The 24,990-nt window shown below is 46.5% G+C and overlaps 1 protein-coding gene across 1 annotated transcript in view; it reads right to left on the bottom strand.

The window, feature by feature from the left end:
• MINAR2 (membrane integral NOTCH2 associated receptor 2) overlaps positions 1-24,990 on the bottom strand; it is a 102,103-nt gene that overhangs the window by 3,990 nt on the left and 73,123 nt on the right. Inside the window, exon 2 of the mRNA XM_086963043.1 lies at positions 18,178-18,423. Within this exon, the coding sequence (XP_086819169.1) occupies positions 18,178-18,423 (246 nt within the window). The remainder of the gene's footprint in view (positions 1-18,177; positions 18,424-24,990) is intronic.

The following is a 24,990-nucleotide window of genomic DNA, read 5'->3' as shown; positions in this document are numbered from 1 at the left end:
TAACGCCGAGCTGTGGCGATTTTTATCGCTTAGGAACCTTGCTATTATCAAGGTTTATCTCCTAAGCGATAAAAATCGGCCGAAATGCATGAATATCGCTGAAAAGTCAGCGATATTCATGCATTACCGAGCTAATGCTCTTAGCCATGTTATCCACCTACCATTGGATAACATGGCTAAGAACTGCTCAGGGGCAGGTGTTAGCTTTTGGAGATAATCGCGCTTAGCGCGAATATCTCCAAAAGTTGGTAATAGGAGATAGCGATGTTAGCGACTGTTTCCAGCCGCTAACATCTTGGCACGCCCACTTTGCATGTCATTAGTGATAAATATCACTGACATGAAAAGCGGGGCCCAAGATGGTAGCTATCTCCTACTAGCTGTCGCTAACTGGTGTTAGCGACAGCTAGGTAATAGGGGGATAATTTTATCTCCGCTTTCTTGGCTTTTAAAGCCAAAAAAGCGGAGATAAACCCCCTTGATAATATGCCCCTAGTTTCTTCCTTCAATAGTGGATTGCATGACTCTGCTGTATTTTGGGTCCACCTAATGAACTCTCCATCTGTAGTGGAGTGTAGCTATAGCCCACTTCCAGGCCTTGTACATCCGATGCTGCTTCCTTCACCAGTGGCTGGTTTCAGATTGGAATATGGATCCTTCCAAGAGTTGCTGATAGGGGCCTGACTTTCAGTACTGTTCACAGTATTTGCCCTCTGGATTTAGAACATCATACTCCTCTTGGACCTTTTGTGAAAGACATTGGGCTATCAGTTGAGGGGGTGAGTACCCACCTCAAGTAATAACCCAAAACCTGACAGGGTGTACAACAAAAGCCACTAATAAAAAACCTAGCTCAACCCTCTGGTAGCTATGGCACAAAGCAGACAAGCTTAACTGATAGGTTATGTGTAAAGTGTTTATAAAGTACAAAAATATAATTAAGTCACAACACAACAGAAGAAAAATTTTAATAAGCAAACTGACACCAAAACTGCAAATAATAAGAAAAACCAGAGTTATGCATTTTTAAAGTTAAATATAAAAGTAGCACCAACAAGTGTTAAGCAGCAACTGCAGTCACCTGGCTGCACTTGACCAGTACCTAGGAGCAGGTTATGGCCAACAACGATGGAGAAGCCATGTTCTAGGAAGTTTTATCTTCAGACTAAGAGCCAGATTTACTATTCTTTCATGCAGGACAATGCAGTTAGGCAACTTGCTGGACTGCTTTGCGTGAGAGGGAGGGAGAAAACAGAAATGCTGCATGTCTCTCAAAACACTGTGTGTTGTCTAGTGCCAACACAGCGGCCTTTGCACAATGGTGAATTGGTGCCTGTGTTATGGGCAAGATTGTTTTTGTGCAATAAGGAATACCTACCTGCCCAAAAACCACCCCAAAGGCATATTCTTCTTTGTATGTATGCTGCAGAATGTGGAAGAGGAAGTAATGAGGAAACATAAAGATATTTATCCTTGTTACTTCTCTGGCGCACTATTTTGTAAGTCGGAGTTTGCATCAAAATACATTGCTTAATGCCGGGAGCGCCCAAGCTCCATCCATGTATCGCCTACCCAATGCATAGTAACCAGGGCATTTTGTATTTAATAAACCACACAAAGCCTTTACTTTGTGTGGCTTAGTGAATGCCAAAAAGGATTTTGCGTCCGGCTCATTCACAAAAGTGACTAAAACTTGATGACAAATCTTAGCGAATCTGGGCTTTGTTCTCTGAAATGAAAGTCAAAAATCCAAAGCAGGGCAAGGCAGCAGGCTGGGGCCAAAGAAGGCTCCTTGACATCAGATAGTCAATGGACAAGGTCTCAGTTAAGTCAAGGACTTCTAGCAGGCAAGCTCAAAGCTGGAGAAAGATGGATTTTGAACCCAAGTAAGGTTCATCACTGGCAGGACACCTTTGGTGCCTTCACCCAGTGAAGGTTTCTATATTCAGATTTAATCAATTTTACTGGAGATTGGATTATTCCAGTGGGGCAAGGCTGAAGGTTGTAGCCAAAGAGGGCTCCACAAAGCTGAATAACTTCTCTGCGTGGCCCTGCTGAATCAGATCTGCTGCTGCAGAAAAACTTCAAGCAGGGGCAACCTGAATCGTTGCCCCAGCAGCAACTCACCTTCAACAAATCAGCTTGGCAGTTTGGCCCCAGTCATCCAGAGGTTCTTGAGGCCCAAAAGTTTCTAAATCCCAAGTTTCAGGACATGATAGAAGGAGAACACTTTGATACCATCCATTGGTCCTGGAGCTTGGGGACAGTGCTTGGGGATCATGACTCACTCATGACGGGGTCTGGAGCTGGGTCTAGGGCTGGTCATGTAGGAACCGATCAGCTGGCATTTGCAGACCTCTTTTGACTTGTTATATCCCTGTAGCTTAAATAGGTCATCCTTATGACCCGTGGACTCCACTTCTTTGTCATGGGTATAAAGAGGTAGATCAGTTCCAGTGTTCTATGCTCTTCTCAGGTCACAGACAGCAGGTCCAGTTCTATTCTGATTTTTCACATGTCAAGAAAGAGTTTTGAGGAGGAGACTTGGATGCCACATTGTGCTTGCAACAACCTATGGTTGGGAGAAACTCTTGGTCATTCCCTTACCAATGAGATATAAGATCCAAGGGGCAACCCTACTCACTTTTGCAGAATTTCCTGTGTGTCCTACTGCAAACAATCCCCCGGGGTCCCCCTCTACCTAAAATCAAGGCTGAAAAACCTTTCTTTCCCTGTGAAGTGCTCTGTGGCCACCCCGTGAGATGCGGGTATGGAAATGAGCAGCTTCTCCTCTGTGGTCACTCTAAACCAGATCTAGGTTAGTGGCTGCTAGACTGGGATGAACAAAGGAGGGTTCCTCCCAAGGTATGAGCTAACATTTGCCTGTGACAGGTTAGGACTCTTTGAAGAAAATAAAATTCCATGACACGGCCTAGATTGTCATTGTACCAGAGGAACAGACACACCTCCCTCCACCCAGGGCCTTTGTCTTGTTTTGGGTGCAGTTTTCACACCTCATCTAAGGAGGTATTCAGCTGCCAGGTGACAGTTAGAAGTCATGAAGCTGAGCCCCCAGCCCCGTGAGCAGGGAAAATATTTATGTGTCTATTTAAAATGTACTTAAATCTGACTTCACCATTGAATTGGGCTTTTAAAACATATTTTTAAAAACTCAGCTCGGGTGCACATCAAATTGAGCCCATTGACTACTTATCACCAAGAAAGAGGCCAATGTATGAAAGTCCCTTTGCACCTAAAAACCAATCTGATCAGTTTCTGGTCTCCTTAGAAGCCCGAATTGAGGCCTCCCTAGCACAAACACTGGACTTCAGCTCTTATCACCATTCTTTTAGTGCTATGCAAGTAGACAAGGACTCGCCTACGTCCTCGAGGCCCACAAGTCCTTTCTCAATCTCACTTATGTCCCTACACGTAAAACAAAACTCTATTGCAACTGCCCTGTTATGGCAATCTCAGAAAGTAGAACTTCAGATCGACTTAATTCAAACCTTGGCCTCAACTTTGACCGACTTGGGCTCTAGGCTAAGTTCCCTTGAAAGGTCTATAGGGCCTCCTGACAGCAATAACTCTTGTTCCTGTTCCCCATTAATTAATAAACTTTCCTCCCTTCCAGAAATTCTGGTCTCACTTTTGGACAGCGTGAAGCTCTACACAAACAGCAGTGGCAATCCTACATTTACCCAAAAAGCTCAAACCGGTTCCATCTCTAAAGAGTTCTTGGGCTTTGTAACTTTAGATACATCATTATCACCAAGAAGAACTATTTCTCTCCCCTTGGAACCAGATCTCAAAAAGTCAATTTCCCCTCCTCTTCAGTCAATAGCGACAAGGCATTAGTGATCCTAAAGCTGACTTTGCGACCCTTAACACTCTCAGTCCAATGACCACTCCATTAGCCACCACTCAGCCTGGACAGACTGACCTAGCTCCTTCAAATGTTGCCCACCTGCCCTCTAATCTCCCTACAAAACTATCATTGTCTAGGAGGGAGAGAAATAATCTTAAATAACAAACCAAAAAACAACGTCTTGCAAAACGGACATTCAGGCTTGATGGGACAGGGGTTACTACTAAGTTAGTCTCTGAAGAGAGGGGGCTCTCTCACTTTCTTATTTTTAATCAGGCTCTAAAATTAAAAACGGAAACCCCCGATTCCAGAATGGTTTTCATTGATGATAACGACTCCATCGATAACCCTCAGGCATTATTTCAGGAAGCTAATAAGGGGAACTCCCCGGCCCCGGTGCTACCAAACTATATTCTACCTTCACGAAGCATGGGTCTTTGTCGGCCAATATTAAGGGGTTAGCCCTACAAGGCTAACGTTTGGGGAGGCTAGATACCCCAGCTCAGCCTTCAAGGGAAGCCCCAAACACATTGAGTGGTCCAAATAAGTGCTCAGGAAATGTAAGCCATAATACCGTTGTTCCACATGTCACAAAAGACAGCGTACTGATGGGCCCCTCTCTGCGATACCCAACAGGTGACCCGACCAAAACCCTTTGGGATTACCCTCCTCAAATGCCAATGCCTTCTCAGTCTCAATGTATACAGGCCTCAGGAGGGCAAAGTCAATTAGAGGGGAAGCATCACCTATCCGAAGTTACACCTCTACACTTTAAAGCCCCTCTGCTTCTGCCTGATGCAGTTGGGAGACAGAAATATCAAGGTCCTAAAAAAGTTGCAGAACTTGTATTTTTTTCTCACTTTGCTCACAAGGGCCTGCATGACATTCTTAACAGAAACAACCTTATTCGCCTACACAAGCATGTCTCGGCGCTCACTGGGATTACCTCTTCTGATCTTACAGAAGTCAAATTTGCCTCGATACACAATTGGTGATCACTTTATCACAGAGCCCCATGGAGGCGGCAACCAATTTCTCCGCCTGTCTTACTGCCTTAGCTGGCTGGATGAACAATAATTATCTTCGCCTTAACGGAAATAAAACCGTGTTGTTAGTGATCGGCAAAAGACCATCCATCTGGTCGTCGGCTGGGTGGCCACCGGACCTAGGCCCACTCCCACCCCTTCTGACCTGGTGAAGATGCTCATCTCTCGTTTGAACAACACATCGGAAAGATATCAGGCAAATGTTATGGCATTCTGAAAGTTCTCCGTAAAGTGTTAGATCTTCTCCCCTTTAAAGCAAGGAAAACTTTGATACACGCTTTAGTCACTCCTCACTTGGACTATAGAAATGTTTTGATTTTTGTTTTGAACAAAAAAGGGATTCACCAACTCCAATGTGTGCAAAATGCAGCTGCCAGACTCGTTCTTAACTTGCCCAGAAAAACATCAGGGAGACGAGTGTTGGCGACTCTTCACTGGCTCCCTATACGGGAACGCATCATGTTTAAAACCTTGTGCATAGCCCACCGCATTGCACAGGGCAAAGCTCCTGTATATCTTCAGAATCTGCTGACCATCTACCGTCCTAAACGCAATCTGAGAGCTCTTGGGAACATGCAATTCCATGTCCCACGCATTCGCAAAGCACGGATGGGAGGTCGCTCCTTTAGATATCTGGCGGACAAACAATGGAACACATTACCGATTGATCTACGGCTGGAACCCTCGGAAACTAGGTTCCGCTTGAAACTCAAAACTTACCTGTTTCCGAGGAGTTAAAGTTTGGAGATGTGCCTTGCTCCTCTTGGTGCTGATTGCTTGAATTATCTGCTTCTCTTTTGGACTGTGCCCACAGCGCGGGGACACACTTAATATATTATAACTATGTGATTTACAAATGTTTTTATTTTTATTATTATTAATAATGCCAGGCAAATGGACTTCAGAAGCAACTGTTACGACGAGGTCACAAGAATTCCTAAGGGATTCAATTCTTGGGGAAGCCAGTTTCTTTGAAGACTGAGGCATAGAATTCTGGGTCCCCCCCCAACAGAAATATTCCCACATACTTCTTCAGGATATACCAGTAAGGTCGTACACAAGCGTCCTGAAAGGGGTCAAAGGGTGCAACCCACTACTCGCTGCCAGAGTGCATCAAAAGTTAATACCTTCATTAACATTTTATATAACAGCAATCAACATTTGGTGAGTCGTAAATCAAGTTTCTCTGCTCGCCATTATATTTACAGCTGCCATGGGTATTCCCATTGAGAGCCTCCAGCCCTCTGTTCCAGCAGTATTCTTCCTAACGGCTCAGTTAAGCGGTCAGATTCTAAACTGACCATCTCCACTTGGAACGCTGCTGGGTTAAAGTCAATCCTTTCATCCATATCAGCAGTCGACTATTTGAGCAAAAGTGATATAATCTGCTTTCAAGAGACCTGGGGGCATATTACCAACGTTTAGCGATATTTACCGCTAACGATGCTTAGCAACGAATTTTTTAACGCTAAGCATCGCCGGAAATTATCGCAGAGATAACTTGCTATTAGCAAGGTTTATCTCAGTAGTGATAAAAATCCTCGGGCTAACTGCCAATTGAGAGATTATCTCTGGAAAACCAACAATAATCTCTCGAAGTTTGGCGTTAGCTTGATAATAGGGGCTCACAAACTTAGCCATGATATCCACCTTCCATAGGATATCATGGCTAAGTCAGGAAAATACCAGGTGTAAAAAAAGCAGTGCTAACCGCGGTTAGCGCTGCTTTTTTTTTTATCACTAATAGGGTTAGCGAAACCCTTGATAATAGGAGAAATGTCGCTTAACAACATTTCTCCTATTATATTTCTCTGGAACGCCCCCTTTGCATCTCATTAGAGATGCAAGGGGAAGCTTAGAGAAAAAGGGTGCTAACATGCGAATTTGTGTGTTAGCACCCTGTTGCTAATAGGGAGATAATTGTATCTCCCCTTTCTTGGCTTTTAGAGCCAAAAAAGCGGAGATAAATCCCTTGATAATATGCCCCTTGTCTTTGTTTCCATCAGCTCTCCATGGCTATTATGAACTCTTTCAACCAGCATCCCAGCCTAATTCTTATGGCAGACCTTCTGGGGGCCTTTCCATTTTCATTAAACACAGTGCAAGATTGCAGCTACCCCCTCTATCAGAACCCCCAACCAGGGCCTTCCCTTTGCTTGCATTCAACTGTTACCACAACACAGTTAAAACATCAAAAGCACTGACAACAGCTCTTTTGATAAAGCATCTGGAAAAGCTCCTACTTGAGTTCTCTTCCGCCAAAGTTTGCTATTAGGCGATTTTAACACCAGAGATCTGGGATTCAAAGTTCATTCAGTCACCAAAACCAAAGAGCAAGAAGCCATGAACACTTTTTTAACCAATTACAATTTCCGGTCTGCGAAGCAAATTACATTGGAACAGGATCCCAGTGTTATGTTATGTTATGTTATGTTAGGTTATATTGATTTATTATGCGCACAGATACCCCAGCCAAGGGGCGTCCCGGCGCAGAGACAAGGTAGAACATAACACAACAGGAAACTAAAAACATGAAAGCAGCTAAAACAGGAAAGTTTTTAAAGCCCTCCGGAAAGTCAAGAGGTCCTCCATCAGACGAATTTCAACAGGAAGGGAGTTCCATGCTGACGCGGCCTTTACACTAAACGAGCGGCCACCCATGCGACTAAGCCTAAATCTGGGGACCACCGCAAGGGCCAAACCCTGGGAACGGAGGGTGCGGGTGGGAACATAAAAGGAAAGACAGCTGGATAGGATTTCCGGGCCAATACCTCTCAAAATCTTAAAAGCGAGACACAAGACCTTAAAAAGGATGCGCTTCCTGACAGGGAGCCAATGTAGGGTACGAAGGACAGTTGCCACCGAGCTGAATCTGGGCAGGCCGACAATCGCCCTCGCCGCAGCATTCTGAACCCGCTGCAGACGGGTTAACTCGGCCTGGTTAGCCCCAGCCAGAAGAGAGCTGGCATAATCCAGGCGGGAGATGATAGTTGCCTGGATCACCAGCTGCCTGGTCGGGGCGTCAAAGAACTTGAGAACAGGTCTCAAGCCCCTTAGGAGACCGAAACAACAGGCCGCAGTTTTTTTAGTATGCCCTACAAAGGAGAGGCCCGCATCCAGCCAGACCCCCAGGTTTTTCACCTCAGATACCGGGGTCGGAGTGGGTCCCAGCTCAGAGGGCCACCATTGGTCACCCCACAGCTCCACTCCCTTACCGACAACCATCACCTCCGTTTTTGTGGCATTTAGCTGAAGGCAGTTGCCTGTCAACCAGCTAGCCACCGCCTTCAGTCCAGACTGAAACCTGGGGGCCTCAGTCTCCGCATCCCCGCTGAGAGTAACCGCCAGCTGTGTGTCGTCGGCATATGAGACCAAAGTTAGGCCCCACTGCCTAGCGACATCAGCCAGCGGTCTCACGTAAAGATTGAACAACGTGGGACTCAGCGAGGACCCTTGCGGAACCCCCATGGCCAGCGGTTGGAAATTGGACTTGAAGGGAGGGATGGCAACACAGAAGGAGCGGTTATCTAGAAAGGAGTGGAACCATTGCAACACCTGACCACCAATGCCGGTCTCCTCAAGCCGATGCAGGAGGATGCTGTGGTCTACCGTGTCAAAGGCGGCGCTAAGGTCTAACAATATAAGCGCCGCCGTTTGACCAGCATCCAACCTTGCACGGAGATGTTCCACCATCACAAGTAACGCGGTTTCCGTGCTGTGGCCGGCACGGAATCCGTTTTGTGTGGGGTCGAGGGCCTTGGCTGGCCAAGGTAGCAACGAAATGGGGCGATAGCTTTCAGGCTTGGCCGGGTCCAGGGAGGGCTTTTTGATAATTGGGGACACCACAGCTTGCTTCCACTTAGCTGGAACTACTCCCGTTTCCAAGGAAAGGTTGACGAGGGAACATACAGCTGCACGTCCCATAAAAGCCTGATCTCGAAAGAGAGCAGGCCTTACTGGATCGGATGGAGATCCAGATTTGACTTGCAACGCAAGTTTATCAAACCCGTCCAAGGTAAGGGGGGGGAAGACAAGCAGAGTAGACTGATGGTGGGTCCCATTGATAATTTCCCGACCGGACCCTATGCTAGGGAATGTCCGATAAATAGCTTGGACTTTCCCCAGAAAATAGGAAGCAAGGGATTCACAGTGGGAAAGAGAGCTTACGGTCGTAGAGGTAGTCTGCTTTGACATAAGATCTTTTACGGCCTTAAAGATGGCTTTCGACGGATTAGTACTGTTCCGGAATTCCGCGGCATAAAAAGCCGCTCGAGCTCGACAGATAGCCCGATGGTAGAGCTTGACGGACCTGGCGTATGCAGCTTTTAGATCAGCTCCATAGGTTTTCCTCCAGGCCCTCTCAGCCCGTCTACAGGCACCCTTTAGGGCCCGAAGGGCACTATCGTACCAGGGGCTCGACTCTCTGGAGTTGATTTTAGTAGATACAATAGGTATCAGAGAGTCCAAGGCCCTAGTAATCCAGGAACAGAAGAGGTCATACCCCTTTTCTACCTCCGTCAACGGGCCCAGCGGCTCCTCTAATAGAAGACGATGGAAGTCTTCTAACCTAAGCTTCTTCCAGGCCCTCTTCTGAACCCGTCTAGCCGAGGAGATGGAAGGGGTGGCTAAGACCGGGCATAGGATGGACACCAAAAAGTGGTCAGTCCATTCCACCGGCGAGATAGAGGTGATTGTAATCCCCGGCAGATTGGTAAACAGGGGATCCAGAATATGCCCCCCCCCGAATGGGTAGGCTGGGAGACCATCTGGGGAAGTTGAAAGGCCTCTAGGTCAGAGGAGATGGAGCGCACTGTCAGGCCTGAGAGGGTGTCGAAATGCAGGTTCAAATCGCCCATGATGGAAAAGTTGGCACAGTCTGCGACCAAAAGGCCAACAATGTCGGGAAAAGCATTTCTAAACGCCACATCGCTGCCGGGCGGGCGATAAACGACCATCCCGGACAGCGTAAACTCAGGGCTGACAGAGACCTTGAACAAGGCACTTTCACACCCAGAGATGTTTAGGGCACTCCAGACACAGGAATAGGAGGACCTTACCACTAAAGCTATACCCCCACCTCTAGACAACCTGTTCAAGGTGTACATAGAATAACCGGGTGGGCAGGATAGATTTGTAATAGCGGTATCCGCATCCTGTAGCCATGTTTCAGTCATGGCAAAGATGTCTGGAGCTTCCTCCTCAATGAGGTCAAAGATGTTCTGATAGTGTTTCAGCGCAGACCTGACATTCAGGTTCAGGATCCGCAAGGAGGAAGGAAAGTCTGTAATACGGCGGGTCACCGGAGAAGTAGTCCTTGGGAGAGGACTTGGAGAGTCAAGAGCCCACCTATTACAGGGGCAATGGTACGGGCCTCGCAATGGATGTACCGATGGAAGGGTACAACAGCGGTTTACCTGACCGATGGCAAACAGGCACTCCCGAGAGTATGTCAGCATGGCGACGCTAAGATGGAAAAATAGCCGTTACCCGGAATCCCGCGACGTCCGGCGTGTCCGTAGCGCGGACGGGCGCAGACGGGCAGGACTCTGGCACGACTCCGGCCACGCGAGGACACGCCCGCTGCGCGATCCCGCTGCGCGATCCCGCTGCGCTAGGGGAGGAGCCTTAAATAGGTGTTCCCAGGCGTCACATGCACATTCAAGCGCTGTCAGCTGGAAAAGCCTCACTCCACTCACCCCACTCCAAGATGTCCGCCAAAAACGAACCAGGCACCCACCCCAGGACCAGACCCGCCAAAACGGCAGTGAAGGGGCACAATTTATGGTGCAGGTAAGGGGCAATTTAAAAAGGGTCAAAATGACCAAAAACAAACTAAAATAATATTTTACGTTTTTAAAACAGCAGTTTTACTGCAAAAACGCGCAAGCGCTCTCGCAGCAGCAGCTACCTTGTCAGGGGCTGAAAGCAGGAGGGACTCGCCCTAAATAGGTGTTCCCAGGCGTCACATGCACATTCAAGCGCTGTCAGCTGGAAAAGCCTCACTCCACTCACCCCACTCCAAGATGTCCGCCAAAAACGAACCAGGCACCCACCCCAGGACCAGACCCGCCAAAACGGCAGTGAAGGGGCACAATTTATGGTGCAGGTAAGGGGCAATTTAAAAAGGGTCAAAATGACCAAAAACAAACTAAAATAATATTTTACGTGTCCATCTATCTGCAACATTTAAGAATCTCTTGACCATTTATTATATTTTTTTATCACCATCTCTGGCAAGTAATTTAGTTAAAATGGAGATGCCCACTAGTAATGAGAGCGATCATAACCCTTTGACTTTAACAATGGACTTGCAAGTTCCTGTCACTGCCGAAGTAACTGAATTGGGGCATCCAATGCAGATCGAACTCCACACTCTATTTATAAGACTCAAATGGGACTCTTTAGGTGCTGATAAGGTGGGCACTTGGCTCATGGAAATAATTCCAAATTTCATTCCCTACTCTCCAACAGGGTTTCACCATTGGTGGGACACTGTCAATACTAAATTACGAGATCTCTTAATAGGTCCGGAAGTTCATCATAGATTCCCCTGGTCTCCCCCGAGGCGGATTTCCAATCCGATTTTAGTCACCCACGGAAGAGCCCTAAGGAGGGCTATGCGCATGCATAAATCTAAAGGTACAGAGCTTACTGCCAATAATATGGCTTTATTACAGAAAGTCTACAAAAAATCAACATGGGAAACTAAGAAACAAAAAGAACAGAAGGACTGGCTAAAAATATTTGCTCTGTTAAAGGAAAACAAACGGACTCACTTTTGGAAGCATATAAACAAACTTAGCTCCTCCAATTGGAGCAGGGGTAACGCGGTTTCTGAAGAAGTCTGGTCTCAGTACGTAAATCAACAATACTGCTGTGATAATCTGGACCTCGCTGAGGTCGAAATCAGAGATCCTGCTGACATTACTCTGATGGAAACCTGTGAGCTGACCACCTCGGCCCAGGTCTTCAAGTTTCTGAAACCCATGAAAAATGATGGTGCTCCAGGACCTAATGGCCTTCCATCTGCTGTATTCAAATGTGCGCTGGAAGAATGGGCTAAGCTATTATGTCCTGTATACAACTATGTGTTTATTATCTTTCAGATATCAGACTCATGGAAAGGCTCGATCTTATGCCCAATTCTTAAGAAAGGAGATCCTTCCCTTTCAGCCAACCCATTGCCCTATTAGATCTCGAGGCCAAGGTATATGCTCGGTGTCATCTCAAGTCACTAGAAAAATGGGTAGCGGAAAATAGTATTTTACCATTTTTTCACACTGGGTTCCTAACTTCTGCCTCCACAATTGACAACATCACCGCCCTAGCCATTCTGAGTAAACAAGCAGCGCAAAAAAATCAACTCCCCCTCTATTGCTGCATTATCGACTACAGCGCCGCCTCGATAAAGTGTCTCGTAACACTTATTCAAGGAAATTAGACACGTGGGGATCCCACGGTGCCTGCTTGGAGCCCTTATCTCCTTGCATAAGAACACATGGGTGCGAGTCAGAACTGGCCCCACGACAATCTCTACAAAAATTCCAACTTCTGATGGCCTAAAGCAAGGATGTGTTCTTGCTCCCCTCTTGTTTAACCTCTAGCCGCTGACCTGGAGAGATTCCTGGAGCAAAGCAGCCTCCTTCCGCCTAACCTGGGCCATGCAAAAACGAACTTGCACATTCTGCAATACGCTGACGATATTGTCATTTTGGACCAGGCCAGGTCCGGCCTCCAAAGAGCCCTGTGTAAGCTCCACGAATGCAACTGAATGCTGATTGCCTCAGTTTGACTAAAGACTCAATAGCCACTTTACTCTTGCCCTTGGCTACTATACCAGCTCATTATCGAAGAAAGATTTCCCTTCAAGGCTGCCTAAGACTCTGCTCCAAGAATGAATCTTGTAGCCGCCGTCTATCCACTGAGGATCAACAATTTGGTGGCAGAGGTCTCTTTCAAAAGGGATCCTGCTTCTGGAGCACCCTTCCTCTTGCCCTGAGACCTGAAGATGACTTACTGAAATTACAAAGAGGTCTTAAAGTGCACCCGATCTGCTCAACACAAAGACTGAATAATTCAGGCTACACAAATCTGAACCCCAGGGGCCCAGCGGGGCTGGCTGGCAGCTGATTACATCTTAGGCGCCTAGCGGTAGTGGCCGCCATCTTGGATCGGGCTGGTTTGCCCGACCCCACCCACGCCACTCCCCCCACGCTGCTCCTCTATTTAGGAGTGATCCTCAGTCTCCCCAGCGATTGCGAGCAGCCCGGTGGCAGTGGGCTTGCTTGCAGGAGCTGAGGGCTGCGATTGAGCATTTTATTTTTAGCGCGCTGTCACGCTGACCAAAAGCGGCGACACGCATTAGTTTTAAAATTACGTATTTTTTCTGTCTAACCTGTACTGAAAATCAACAGGTACCCCTAACCTCTTACCTTGTCTTCTAGGGGCCCAGCGGGGCAGGCTGGCAGCTGATTACATCTTAGGCGCCTAGCGGTAGTGGCCGCCATCTTGGATCGGGCTGGTTCGCCCGACCCCACCCACGCCACTCCCCCCCACGCTGCTCCTCTATTTAGGAGTGATCCTCAGTCTCCCCAGCGATTGCGAGCAGCCCGGTGGCAGTGGGCTTGCTTGCAGGAGCTGAGGGCTGCGATTGAGCATTTTACTCTTAGCGCGCTGTCACGCTGACCAAAAGCGGCGACACGCATTAGTTTTAAAATTACGTATTTTTTCTGTCTAACCTGTACTGAAAATCAACAGGTACCCCTAACCTCTTACCTTGTCTTCTAGGGGCCCAGCGGGGCTGGCTGGCAGCTGATTACATCTTAGGCGCCTAGCGGTAGTGGCCGCCATCTTGGATCGGGCTGGTTCGCCCGACCCCACCCACGCCACTCCCCCCACGCTGCTCCTCTATTTAAACGTCCCCCATGTGTCAGCGCAGCAGACGAGCGCAGCGGGCGCGCCGTAGGCTCGCCGGAGTCAAGCCAGAGTCCTGCCCGTCTGCGCCCGTCCGCGGCAGGCCGGGGCAGGGGGCACCCCCTTATGTCCTCCCGCTGTCATACACTTCCTCTGACCTCCTCTCTCACTGGATCCCAGGTACCATTAGTCCTACTGTGTCCAACTTACTGCAACACCTAAGTCTCCTCACAAGCCCCCCCGCTATTCCACCTGCCGCTATTCAAATTTGTTCTTCTCGGCCTTGTGCCGTCGATTCCACTCACTCCCTTTTGCCTGCTCCCCACACGCTGATTTATAACACCACTGCTGCGCTCCTTAACACCAGGTCTGTCGTCAGCCATCAGCATGAGCTATTCGATTATCTCGACACCCACAACCCGGATCTCTTGTTCCTAACCGAGACCTGGCTTAAGGCGGACTCCCTTCCCAACGTCTTAGCCGCACTCCCTCCCTCATATTCCATCATTCGAGCGGATCGCCCGGAGGGCAGGAGAGGCGGCGGAGTAGCCTTGATAACTCATACTGATTCTCACTTTCAAATCCTTCCCTCTCCCCCTATCTCTGAGGTAGACTGCTTAATAATTCGTGCTAGCTCTCACTCGACCCCCCTTACTGCTGTTCCATTTATCGCCCCCCTCACGCAACATCCAACTTTGTTTCCAGCCTTCAGGACATCCTTGCCACACTGGTTATTAACAACTCATCAGTGTTGGTGTTGGGTGACTTCAATTTTTGGCCCAACGATCCTGCCGAAAGCCCCCTCTCTAAAGAATTCACCAGTCTTATGACCAGCCTTAACTTTTCTCCCCTTGTTCACAACCCCACCCATGTTCATGGCCACTCGCTAGACCAGGTTTGGACCTTAAATATCCCTACTACTCCCCCTGTCATTTCCCCCTGCCCCTGGTCGGACCATTTTTTAATCTCCTTTTCTCTTGCGTTAGCCCCAGTGCCCAAACCTCCTCTCCCCAAGAACACCTGGGTCAGAAAATGGGGTAAGGCAGACATGCCATCTTTCTGCTCATCCCTAGCCAACTCCTGCCCTGACCTCTCAGGCCTCGCCGCCCCGGACCAGCTGACTACCATCGACGGCTGGCTGACCCGGGCAGGCGACGATTTCGCTCCCCTGAGACGGATCACGGTTAAGCGAGCCCATGCTGCTAACCGCTGGTTTACCCCCGACCTTAAGGAGAAGAAATTGGCTGCACGCAGAGCAGAGCGTGCATGGAGAAGAGAATACTGCCCCGCCAAAAAAACTACCTACCTTTCTGTGCTCAAGGCATATAAACAAAGCATACTTGATGCCAAGACCCTGTTTTATTCAAACAGGATACTGGCAGCTGAATCTCAATCCAAAGAGATTTTTGCGACAGTACATGAGCTTGCCTCATCCAACAGGGCCTCGGCTTCGATTCCCCCTTCCCAACCGCTCTGCGACTCACTCAACGATTTCTTCGTTGATAAGGTCGCAAAGATTAAGGCTAATATCCCTTCCCCTTCCCCCACCTTCATCAATCCCTCCCCTCCCGCCATCACTTCTAAATTCACTTCCTTCCCCCCTTTGACTAAAGCTACACTTTTTCCCCTGCTTCAAAAGGTAAAGTCAGGCTCCCCCCTAGACTTTGCCCCTGACCACATTTTGCGAGAAGTCTTCCTACACTGTCCTACCCCCCCCTCACACTTTTGAACGACTCACTCAACTCCGAAGTGGTCCCCACTGCCCACAAATTTGCGGCAGTCATCCCCATCCTAAAAAAACCCGGTGCCGACCCTTCATCCCTTCTAATTACCGCCCCATCTCCCTTCTACCTTACCTGGCCAAGGTTCTAGAGACCTATGTAACCAGCACCCTGAGTACCTACGTGGAAACCAACCACTGCCTCTCCCCCCGGCAGGCGGGCTTTCGCCCCCTTCACTCCACGGAGACGGTAGTGATCTCAGTGATGGACAGCCTACGCGAGGGCATTGATACCAACCTTCCCCAGGCCCTCATCCTCTTAGATCTATCCGCCGCTTTTGACACGGTGGACCACTCCATCCTTCTCACCCGTGTCAAGGCGGTGGGCATAGAGGGCCTGGCCTTCGCCTGGCTCAAGTCCTTCCTGAGTGATAGGGCTCAGGCGGTCCACCTTGCTGGTTTCACTGCTGCCTCTCGTAAGGTTGCATGTGGAGTCCCTCAAGGTTCCTCTCTTTCCCCTCTTTTGTTTAATTTATACATCTACCCCCTTATTTTTATGTTACAGCAGCTTGAGGTCACGGTGTTTAATTACGCCGATGACCTCCAGCTAATCTTTAACCTTTCCCACTCTTCCTCTTCCTTCTCAAATGTCCAATCCGTCATGTTATTCATCCAGGATTGGATGAACTGCAACCACCTCAAACTCAATCCGGACAAGACGGAGTTAGTCTTGACCAGAGGTGGTTGCAGTCCTTGGTCCCCTTCTCACTGGCCCTCCTCACTTGGTGCTCCCCCGCTTCCAGTTCCCAAGGTCAAGACCCTTGGCATTTTCTTGAATCCTTCACTTTGCGTTCACTCTCAGGTCAATTCGGTTGTTTCCTCCTGTTTCTTTTCCCTCAGAATCATTAGGAAGATCTCTCGCTTTTTCTCTCTACCCGCCCTAAAAATCATAGTGATGGCCATGGTGCTCTCGCGCCTTGACTAAGGGAACATCATCTATAATGGCGCTCCAGCCTACGCCATTCGCCGCCTGCAGCTAGTGCAGAACCAGGCTGCTCGCCTGATTCACGGCCTGCCCAAATACCATCGAGCCACCTCTCTATTGCAGGCCTTGCACTGGCTGCCGGTGAAAGAGCGTGCCTTGTTTAAGCTTGGCTGCACCACTTTTCAGGCTAAAATGGGCACCGCCCCGGAATTCATTTGCTCTGCCATCACTCCCTACACGCCAAGAAGAGAGCTTAGGTCTACTCATCAGGCCCTGCTAACCATCCCCCGCTTCAGCAAGAAAAAGACTGGCGGTACGAAATTCGCAGTGCTTGCTCCTACGTCTTGGAATTCCCTTCCGACAGAACTCCGTATGTCATCCTCCTACATCGAGTTCCGGAAGGGTCTCAAAACTCTGCTCTTCTCCCGAGCCTACAATGCTTAAACGCCCTCCGCTCTTGCCTGCCTCCTCACAATCCAAAAGCGCCAAGAAACCGCATGGTAGAAGTGCGCTATAGAAATGTTTTTAAATTCAAAATTAAATTCAAATTCAACACAGCTAATGCTCTTAAAATTAACCAGGATAAGACCACGGTCTTGATTTTTTGCCATTGCAAGAAAAAGAAAAGTATAACGTGGAACATTGCAACTGCAAAGATTAAAACAACAGCAAAATACAATTACCTGGGGGTTTGGTTTAGCGAGTCTTCTAGACTATCAGTCCACTTAGCTGCCTTGAAAAAAAGAGGTGGAGCAACAACATATAGCCTGACTCGACTTAACCGGTCCCCGAGTAGTCCTTCTGCAGAACCCATACTGAAGGTGATCAAAGTTACCGTTCTTCTTGCCTTAAGTTACGGGCTCCAGGTCTTTCCTGGTGCATGCTTGGCCAGTCTCCACCACGCCCAGGTCACCATTTATAAAAAAATCTTTTGTCTCCCGAATTACATTCACAGGACAAGATTACAACTGGAGCTGGACCGCCAAAGACAATCTATTTTCTGTGAGGCTGACACTCTGAAGTACTACATAATTTAAATGTGGTCTTTGATAGCCATCACACTTTAACCCCATGTGCAGATTAAATATCGCTTACATCATACTTGTAAACGATATGTTATTTAACTGGCGAGCCTTTTTCACACTTTTTGTACTTATTTTGTCTTTGGTATTTCGGTGTCCTACAAGGCAAAAGTGTGAATTTTGTTACGCTAAAAAGCAAAGGTAGACATGAGGCGAATGAAAGATTAGAAAGTAAGGGGCACCTTGAAGGACATGTTTTATATTTAATTCGAAATCGCCTTGCTTTCAGATTTCCTGGTAGCCCTAGTTTCAGCGTTCAACCCGAACAGTTTGTTGTGTCGGACTCATAGGTTATCATGTTAAGAGTTTTGCTTCTGAAATTTCTGACTGTATTAACAATGAGGTTTCAATTTTACATCAAGTTTTTCCATAAACATTGGTATCGAGCGCTACGGTATGAAGATAACTCTGTTAAGCCTCAGTAGTACTAGTAACAGTCATTACCAAATACCTCGAAGCACCTTAGTCACATTTTCCTTGACCTTGATCTATTGTGCCAGTGTCTGGATATTAGTGACTTCTTTAAATTAAGTGCTATATAGAATAGCTAAACAGTACTGTACCTTTAAATACTGTGCCAAGTTGGGATGTACTGACTGCTCATCATATTCTTTAATTGTCCATGAAGGTTGTTTTTTCTTCTCTTCTAATACTTCACTCAAAGAGTATTCCTGGTACAAAGGGTTGTTCTTAGTTGTGGAGTTCAAGGTAATCGGAGTGATATGTTTGCTTATAGCTTTATCTATAGTTGCTTGGTTTTCGTTTGTGCTGCTCAAACCAGTAGAATCTCTGATATTTGTGTCTTCTTTCTGAAAGGGATTACAAAAAAATTTGTAAAAAATTGGAGAAATGATAGGCTCAATTCCAAAGAGCAATACTTCACATGTTACAAATAAAAATAATTTAACTCCAGACAGCTCAAAAAGATAATTATAAAATGTAGATTTATATAGCTCAACGTATCACCCTTGAGAGTATCCAAGAGCTGTTCATGGGCACAGAGGAGATTAACCCCCAGATTCATCATGGTCATGTTTTGCGAGTCCTTAATAGCGAATTTTAAAGATTCGCTATTAAAGACTCGCAAAACGGGATGCATGTAGAAATTGCAATATTTTATGCGATTTCTACTGCTTCCTTATTTGCGATTCGCTAATTGCTAATCGCACATAAGGAATGGCTTTCCCATTCATTCCTATAGGCCTAAAGGCCCATAGGAATGAATGGGGAGTCATTCCTTATTTGCGATTAGCAATTAGCGAATCGCAAATAAGGAAGCAATTTCAAGGGTGCCAGGGTGTCCAAAGGACACCCTGTAGCACCCCTGAAATGGTAATGTACACTGGTGTTGCGCACACACATGTCCAAAGGACGTGTGTGTGTGTAACATACAGCCTAGAAAAATGCACTTTTTCTAAGTGTTTGCTATTTACCACGTAGTTAGACTTCGCTGTAAATAGCGGCCCCAGATTGCGAATTCGCAATTTTAAAATAAATGGTTCATGAATTGCATTTAAGGAATCTCAAATTGAGATTCCTTAAATGCAATTATTCGCAATTTACCGATTTCTAGAATTGCGATTTTTGCATTTGGGATGATGAATCCCAAATGCAAAAATAGCGCTTGCAAAGGGGCAGATTCTCAGAATCTGGCCCTTTGCGAGCCAATTTCGGTTTGATGAATCTGGCTGTAAGTGATTTTCCCAGAATCACAGGATGTTGAGCCATTGTTGAGATGTGAACCCGGATCTCCAGCTCCCACGTCAGCAGCTCTGGCCGCTGTGCCACATCCTTTCCCAATGTGAGCTGTTCTTTCTAACCCAGCAAAGATTAACCCCTTTCTACTACATACACTCTACCAACAGTGCATCTATTTTTTTAATTCGTTTTGAGTTGTGAAATATCACATCACTGGTAACTTACCCCTATAATACCCTTCCAGTTCTACATCTGTTGGTAACAATTCACATTTTCACACACTCTCCCACAATGGTTGATCAACAAGTGCATAAGGTGAACAGGAATCTGCCCACATACAAATTTTGTTTCCATTCACTGTCACCTCACACTTTGGTGGACTATACTCAGTCCCAACCGGAGACTTAGGGCCTCATTACGATGTCGGTCGGAAAGGCCCTGAACAGCACTCAGATTTTCCCAATCCGAGTCAGAACCCAAGTTTCCGACCGACTCCAAAACATTTCCGACTGACCGATTATGATTGTAGGTAACCATTCGGTGTGCCCAACTCAGTTCCGACCATCATTCGGAGACTTCGAGTCGTCAAGAGCAGAAACGTACAGCTCTATGAACAGCATTTCTGACTGACGTATTACGATATCGAATTTAGACAGCCTTTCCGACACGGTCTATCTGACACTGAAACTGAATTTGGTGGCCTGTAGCAGGTCCCCTTTCTCCCAGAGGCCTCCTTTTGGGGCCTGTGGGGGTTCCCATGGGACCCCTCTTTACAACCATACAGGCACCATGGGATGTCCGCCACACAGTGCAAGGTTTTCCGCTACCGCCCCTTTCTTCAATGCGAGCCTGTGTTGTCAGTCAGAACACAGGCTCCCATAGAAGTCAATGGGAGTTCGACCGAACACCATGGTAATCTGTCGGTCGGACTTCAAGTACCTGAGTCTGTCGGAAACTATTCCGACACCAGACTGACGTCATTCCCTTCCAAATGATCAGACTTTCCTTTTGCTTGATCCCACTTCAATTCCTTAACATATTGTGACGCATTTTTGATATGCCGTGCAATTTCAATAGATTTGTCTAATGAAGGATCCTCCAAACCCAAAAGCTTCTCCTGTATTTTTACATTACTTGTCCTATTAACCATCTGTTCCCTTATTATTTCTTCTTGTAACTCCTTAAATCTCCTCAAAGCTGCATAGTTCCTTAGTACAGCCACATATTGTTCGATTGACTCGCCCGGTAGTTGAGTCAATGAAAAAAATGTATGCCTTTCCACAACAATGCACAATTATTTACGAAAGGTATCCTCTAAAGCACAGCTTTCCAAACTGTGTGTCGCGACACGGGACTGTGTCGCCTCCCATGTGTGGGTGTGTCGCAGGACGATGACGTTTGCTGGCAGATTAGGGCGAACGCTCTCTTGGACATTACGTTTGTGTTCAGTGACGCAGTGCGGAGGAAGGAGAAGCTTTAGACTACTGTGAGCTGAGCCCGGTGCGGGCAGTTCCCTTTGTGATTTCCGCTGGGTGCTCTGTTCGCATAGCACGCCGCACTGGTGATCCAGCTCTCTTTCCACTGCCTTTGTGTCCTAATCTGTGTTTGCCCAGCCCGTCGGACAAACACAGATTAGGACACGAAGGCAGTGGAGCAGAGCTGCACTGGAGATAGTCTGGCCAGTGCGCTGTCTGCCCCATCCTAAAATGTGCACAGTTTATTGTGCTTCTCGAAGCTGCAAGGTGTGGAGAGGAACAGCCTGGTCCAAGGGGGCAAAACTGCTGTGGCTGCTTCCACCTATCCATACTGATAACCTGGCTCTTTTAAGAGTGAGGGTGGGGAGCAAACAGCTCCAAAAAAGTGAGGTAGGGGAGGGGAGTCGGGAGGTGGTGGAAAGGCAGGAACAAGGGAGCCACAAGGTAGGCGCTCTTCGCGTCTTCGAGGTGATACAGGAAACAGCGTGGACCAGAGAGAATAGCCTGAAAGAAATGCGGCCTAGTTTCAGAAGCATCCACGATACACAGTGTATTATTTATTTATATATACAGTTTTATATATGTACTGGTCGCATTTACTTTGCCAATACTTGTCTGCCTTGTCTTCCCAGTGAAATACGTCGTACTGGTGGAGGGCAGTGAGGCAAGCTGGCTCAGAGAGATGCTGCAGTGGACAACAATTATTTGAAAACTAGGGGTGGGCTACAAATCTCACTACTGTATTTATAATCTCACATTCCCTGAAGTGCTTCCGTGTAGAGAAGCGAGGGATGCTCACAACAGGTTGCATAACCTTCCAATGAGCCAACAGCCCCCCCCAAACCTCGACTTTAAAAGAGGAATGAAAGAATGTACACTCCGTGAATAAGGGCTCTTAACTCACTAAGCAGCTACTATCTCAATTATTTTAAACAGCAAATATAATTTTCTCTTCACTTCTACAGACAGTCATGACTTTTAATATGCTCTTCCTTAATGCATTCTCACACAATGTCAATTTGTAAATTCGGCGCACTATTTAATTTTTATAATTCCATCAACTGTAGCTTGCTATATATTCTCACTAATATGTGCGCCAGAATGTAATAAATGAACAACAATTTTGGGTGCATTTCTCCTGACGATATCGGCTTACCATGCCAACAAAGTGCCTTGTGTTGCATTGGAAATCGAGGCAAGTGTGGAGAAGGGAAGTGGGAAAACGAATGGGCAATTGGAAAGAGAAAATAAACAAAGAGAAGTTAAACCGGAACCTGCAAATTAATTGGAGGGGCCTCCTTGACTCCTCCACCCACTGAGCCAGTCTGGAGTTTACCAGGCCAGGACCCCGCCGCCAGTGCACAGAGCCAGAGGGGCCCTAGAGCTTATGAGAGAGAAAAGTGCATAGCTGCCAAGGTTTTAGATTGCCATGTGTGACATTCTGATAATTTCAGTATAATTTGGAGTGCCATTTCAGTGACCATGAGTGACACTTTCTAGTGAGCAAAAATCAAGCACTGAAGAGGAGAGTAACACAAATATCAGAAATTACACCCCTTTGAACAAGGACCAACTCTAAGTTAACTGCTGCAAAGTTTAAGAATACTTGTTAGACGGCTTTCATTTATCTGACTAGCAAAAAATTGCAATAAATAGATAAAGCAGTCTGGAAGACGTGTATTATTATAATCAGCTGAGCGCCTCGCAGACTCCCTCGATTGCCCCGGCCGCATGAGCAGTAAGCATGGCTGCATTGGAAAGCTTTGAGTGCGAGGCACTCATTTAGGTCACAGCCAGGCAGGTTTAAAACATATTTTCTTTTTTAGACAGATAGGATTACGATTTGAAAAGGTCTGTGCCACCTCAAACTGTGTGGTGGGTGTGGCATGTCTGCCCCTGAGCAGGATTTATTGTGGCTTGACTGGTGTGATCAGATGTACTGGGTGTGGACTTGTGTGACCTTGTTGCCCATTCCCTCCATTGAATGACAGTTCATATGTTGTTGAACAGGACTCATGACATTCTCCGATGATGGTGTGCCTCATCAAAGCCTTTTCTCATCTTGTCTCTTGGGTAGTGTTGAAGAATGCCCTCTGCTTCACCTCCACGCTCACGTCAGCCTTCTTTCTATGCCTTTTTCCTCCTTTGTATGGTCACATTAGTTACCATTGCAGCTGTGAGCCATGAACCTTATGCAGTGCTTTAAAAGGAAAAATAGACGTTCCACTACTCAGCACATTACTTGGTGTGGGTCTGGAAGGGCGTATCTTCGAGGCTGGCATGTACAATATCAGCATTTTTGCTACTCTCACCAATGACATGCTTTAGTTCTGTTCTTGTCATCATTGGAATGTTCATTCAGATATTGTCATTCAGCTACCCAGCAGCACCTGGCAAGGGTGTGGTGCAGGGTCTTATTCTTGTAATTGCGTTCAATCTGCTGCCATTCATCATTATTTATTTCCTTTATGAGGACCCGTCTCTTCTCAGTTATATTGTCATGTTATTTGTGAAAATACTTCCAGCACAGAGGGGTTACATTGGTTGTATATGTCACACTTTTGAAAGGTTTGTTTACCAACCGTGGTCCCTGCACTCTTCCACTGCTGTAAATCACTGGGGCAAGTGTCAATGTGTGCATGATTATATTTTTGTTTCAGGCACAAACCTAACCTTGCTTACACTCAGTTTTGCCAGTCTGTGGCCCACATGCATCATTGTGTCATTTTGCATTTCTTAATTTGCGAAAAATAAGGAATCGCAAATTAAGAAGTGCAAAATGCTATGCATCATTTTTTTCGGTATTTCTTTGTGATTCGGTAAAAATCGCAATTTTTACCGAATCCCAAAGAAATACTGAATTCTTAAGTTAATTTTCGCAATTCCCATTGATTCCTATGGGCCAAAAGGCCCATAGGATCAATGCAAATTGCGAGTGGCACTTAGAAAATTTCATGGGTGCAGGGGGGGTCCAAAGGACCCCCCCATGCACCCCTGAAATGTATTTTTCGCATCATGTTGCACACACACATGTCCTAAGGACATGTGTGTCCGTAACATGAATGTTGAAAAAAAAGCATTTTCAACATTTTAAACACTTTTTCCAAATTTACCGAGTGGTTCAACCACTCGGTAAATTTGGCACCCTATTTGCGAATTTTCACTGTTTAAAATAATGATGCATTGCTTTTAAGAAATCGCACATCTGCGACTTCTTAAAAGCACCCGCAATTTTAGAATTCGCAAACATGTTACGAATTCTAAAATTGCTTCATGCATCCCAAAAAGCACTTTTGCATTCGCAAACGGCCGATTTTAAGGAATCGCAGCGTTTGCGAATGAAAAAGTGCTTGATGCATGTGGGCCACTGTCTTTGTTAGAACAGATTCACAATTGCTTTATTAACCTTCCTGCTTTCTCAAATTTGCTTGGAAATGCACCATTTGCCCACTATTTTTTTTTAAATTCCTGAGCCCCCCCATAGGTGGTTTAAGCTCGCACGCTATGCTCGCGCGCGTTACCGTGTCGCTAAATAAAGATTGTCAAAAAGATGTGTCACCAACATGAAAAGTTTGGAAAGCTGTGCTCTAAAGCTTTCAATACGACCACATACTCATAAATCAACTCATCAGCATCTCCCTCAGACCTCTGTCTGTGTACTCTTAGTTGCATGACAACATGGGTAATATCTTTAACACTTTCCTACCTTCAAAACACAAACAATGCTTCAACATTGCCAGTCTATATTTCGCCACAAAAACATCCTCACCCACAGCCTCCAAATATGTCTCAAAAGAATTCTCTAGCCTTCCCAAACCATTGAGAGAAGACCAGGATCTTTTAAAAACATAGGTGATGCTACAATGTTTTGCACTGCCATCTTCCCTTGGACTTTATAAATGCATATACATATACAATCACAGCTTGGAAGAGGAAAATAAAAAAATAAAAAAAATCATCATGTAGTCCGTAAAACAAAACAAAAAAATAGATACAACAGAAAGAGTCACCGTTGTCTTGGTACTTAATCAGGAAATGTGCTGATTTCCTAGCTTCTAATGTTGTGGTTCATCCTTGAGTTCTTGTTCATTGAGAGCAGTAACAGTGTTCAGCAAACAGCCCTCTTTCTACCCTTAAGCGCAGCTAAAAGGGTACTTCCCATGTTGCTATAACTCACGGGGAACATCACTTACAATGCATTTT

The sequence above is a fragment of the Lissotriton vulgaris genome, chromosome 3_1, assembly GCF_964263255.1.
Source record: "Lissotriton vulgaris chromosome 3_1, aLisVul1.2, whole genome shotgun sequence".
Lineage (NCBI taxonomy): Eukaryota > Metazoa > Chordata > Amphibia > Caudata > Salamandridae > Lissotriton > Lissotriton vulgaris.
Note: the sequence above shows the minus strand (reverse complement) of the source record. Positions and strands in the feature narration are given on the sequence as shown.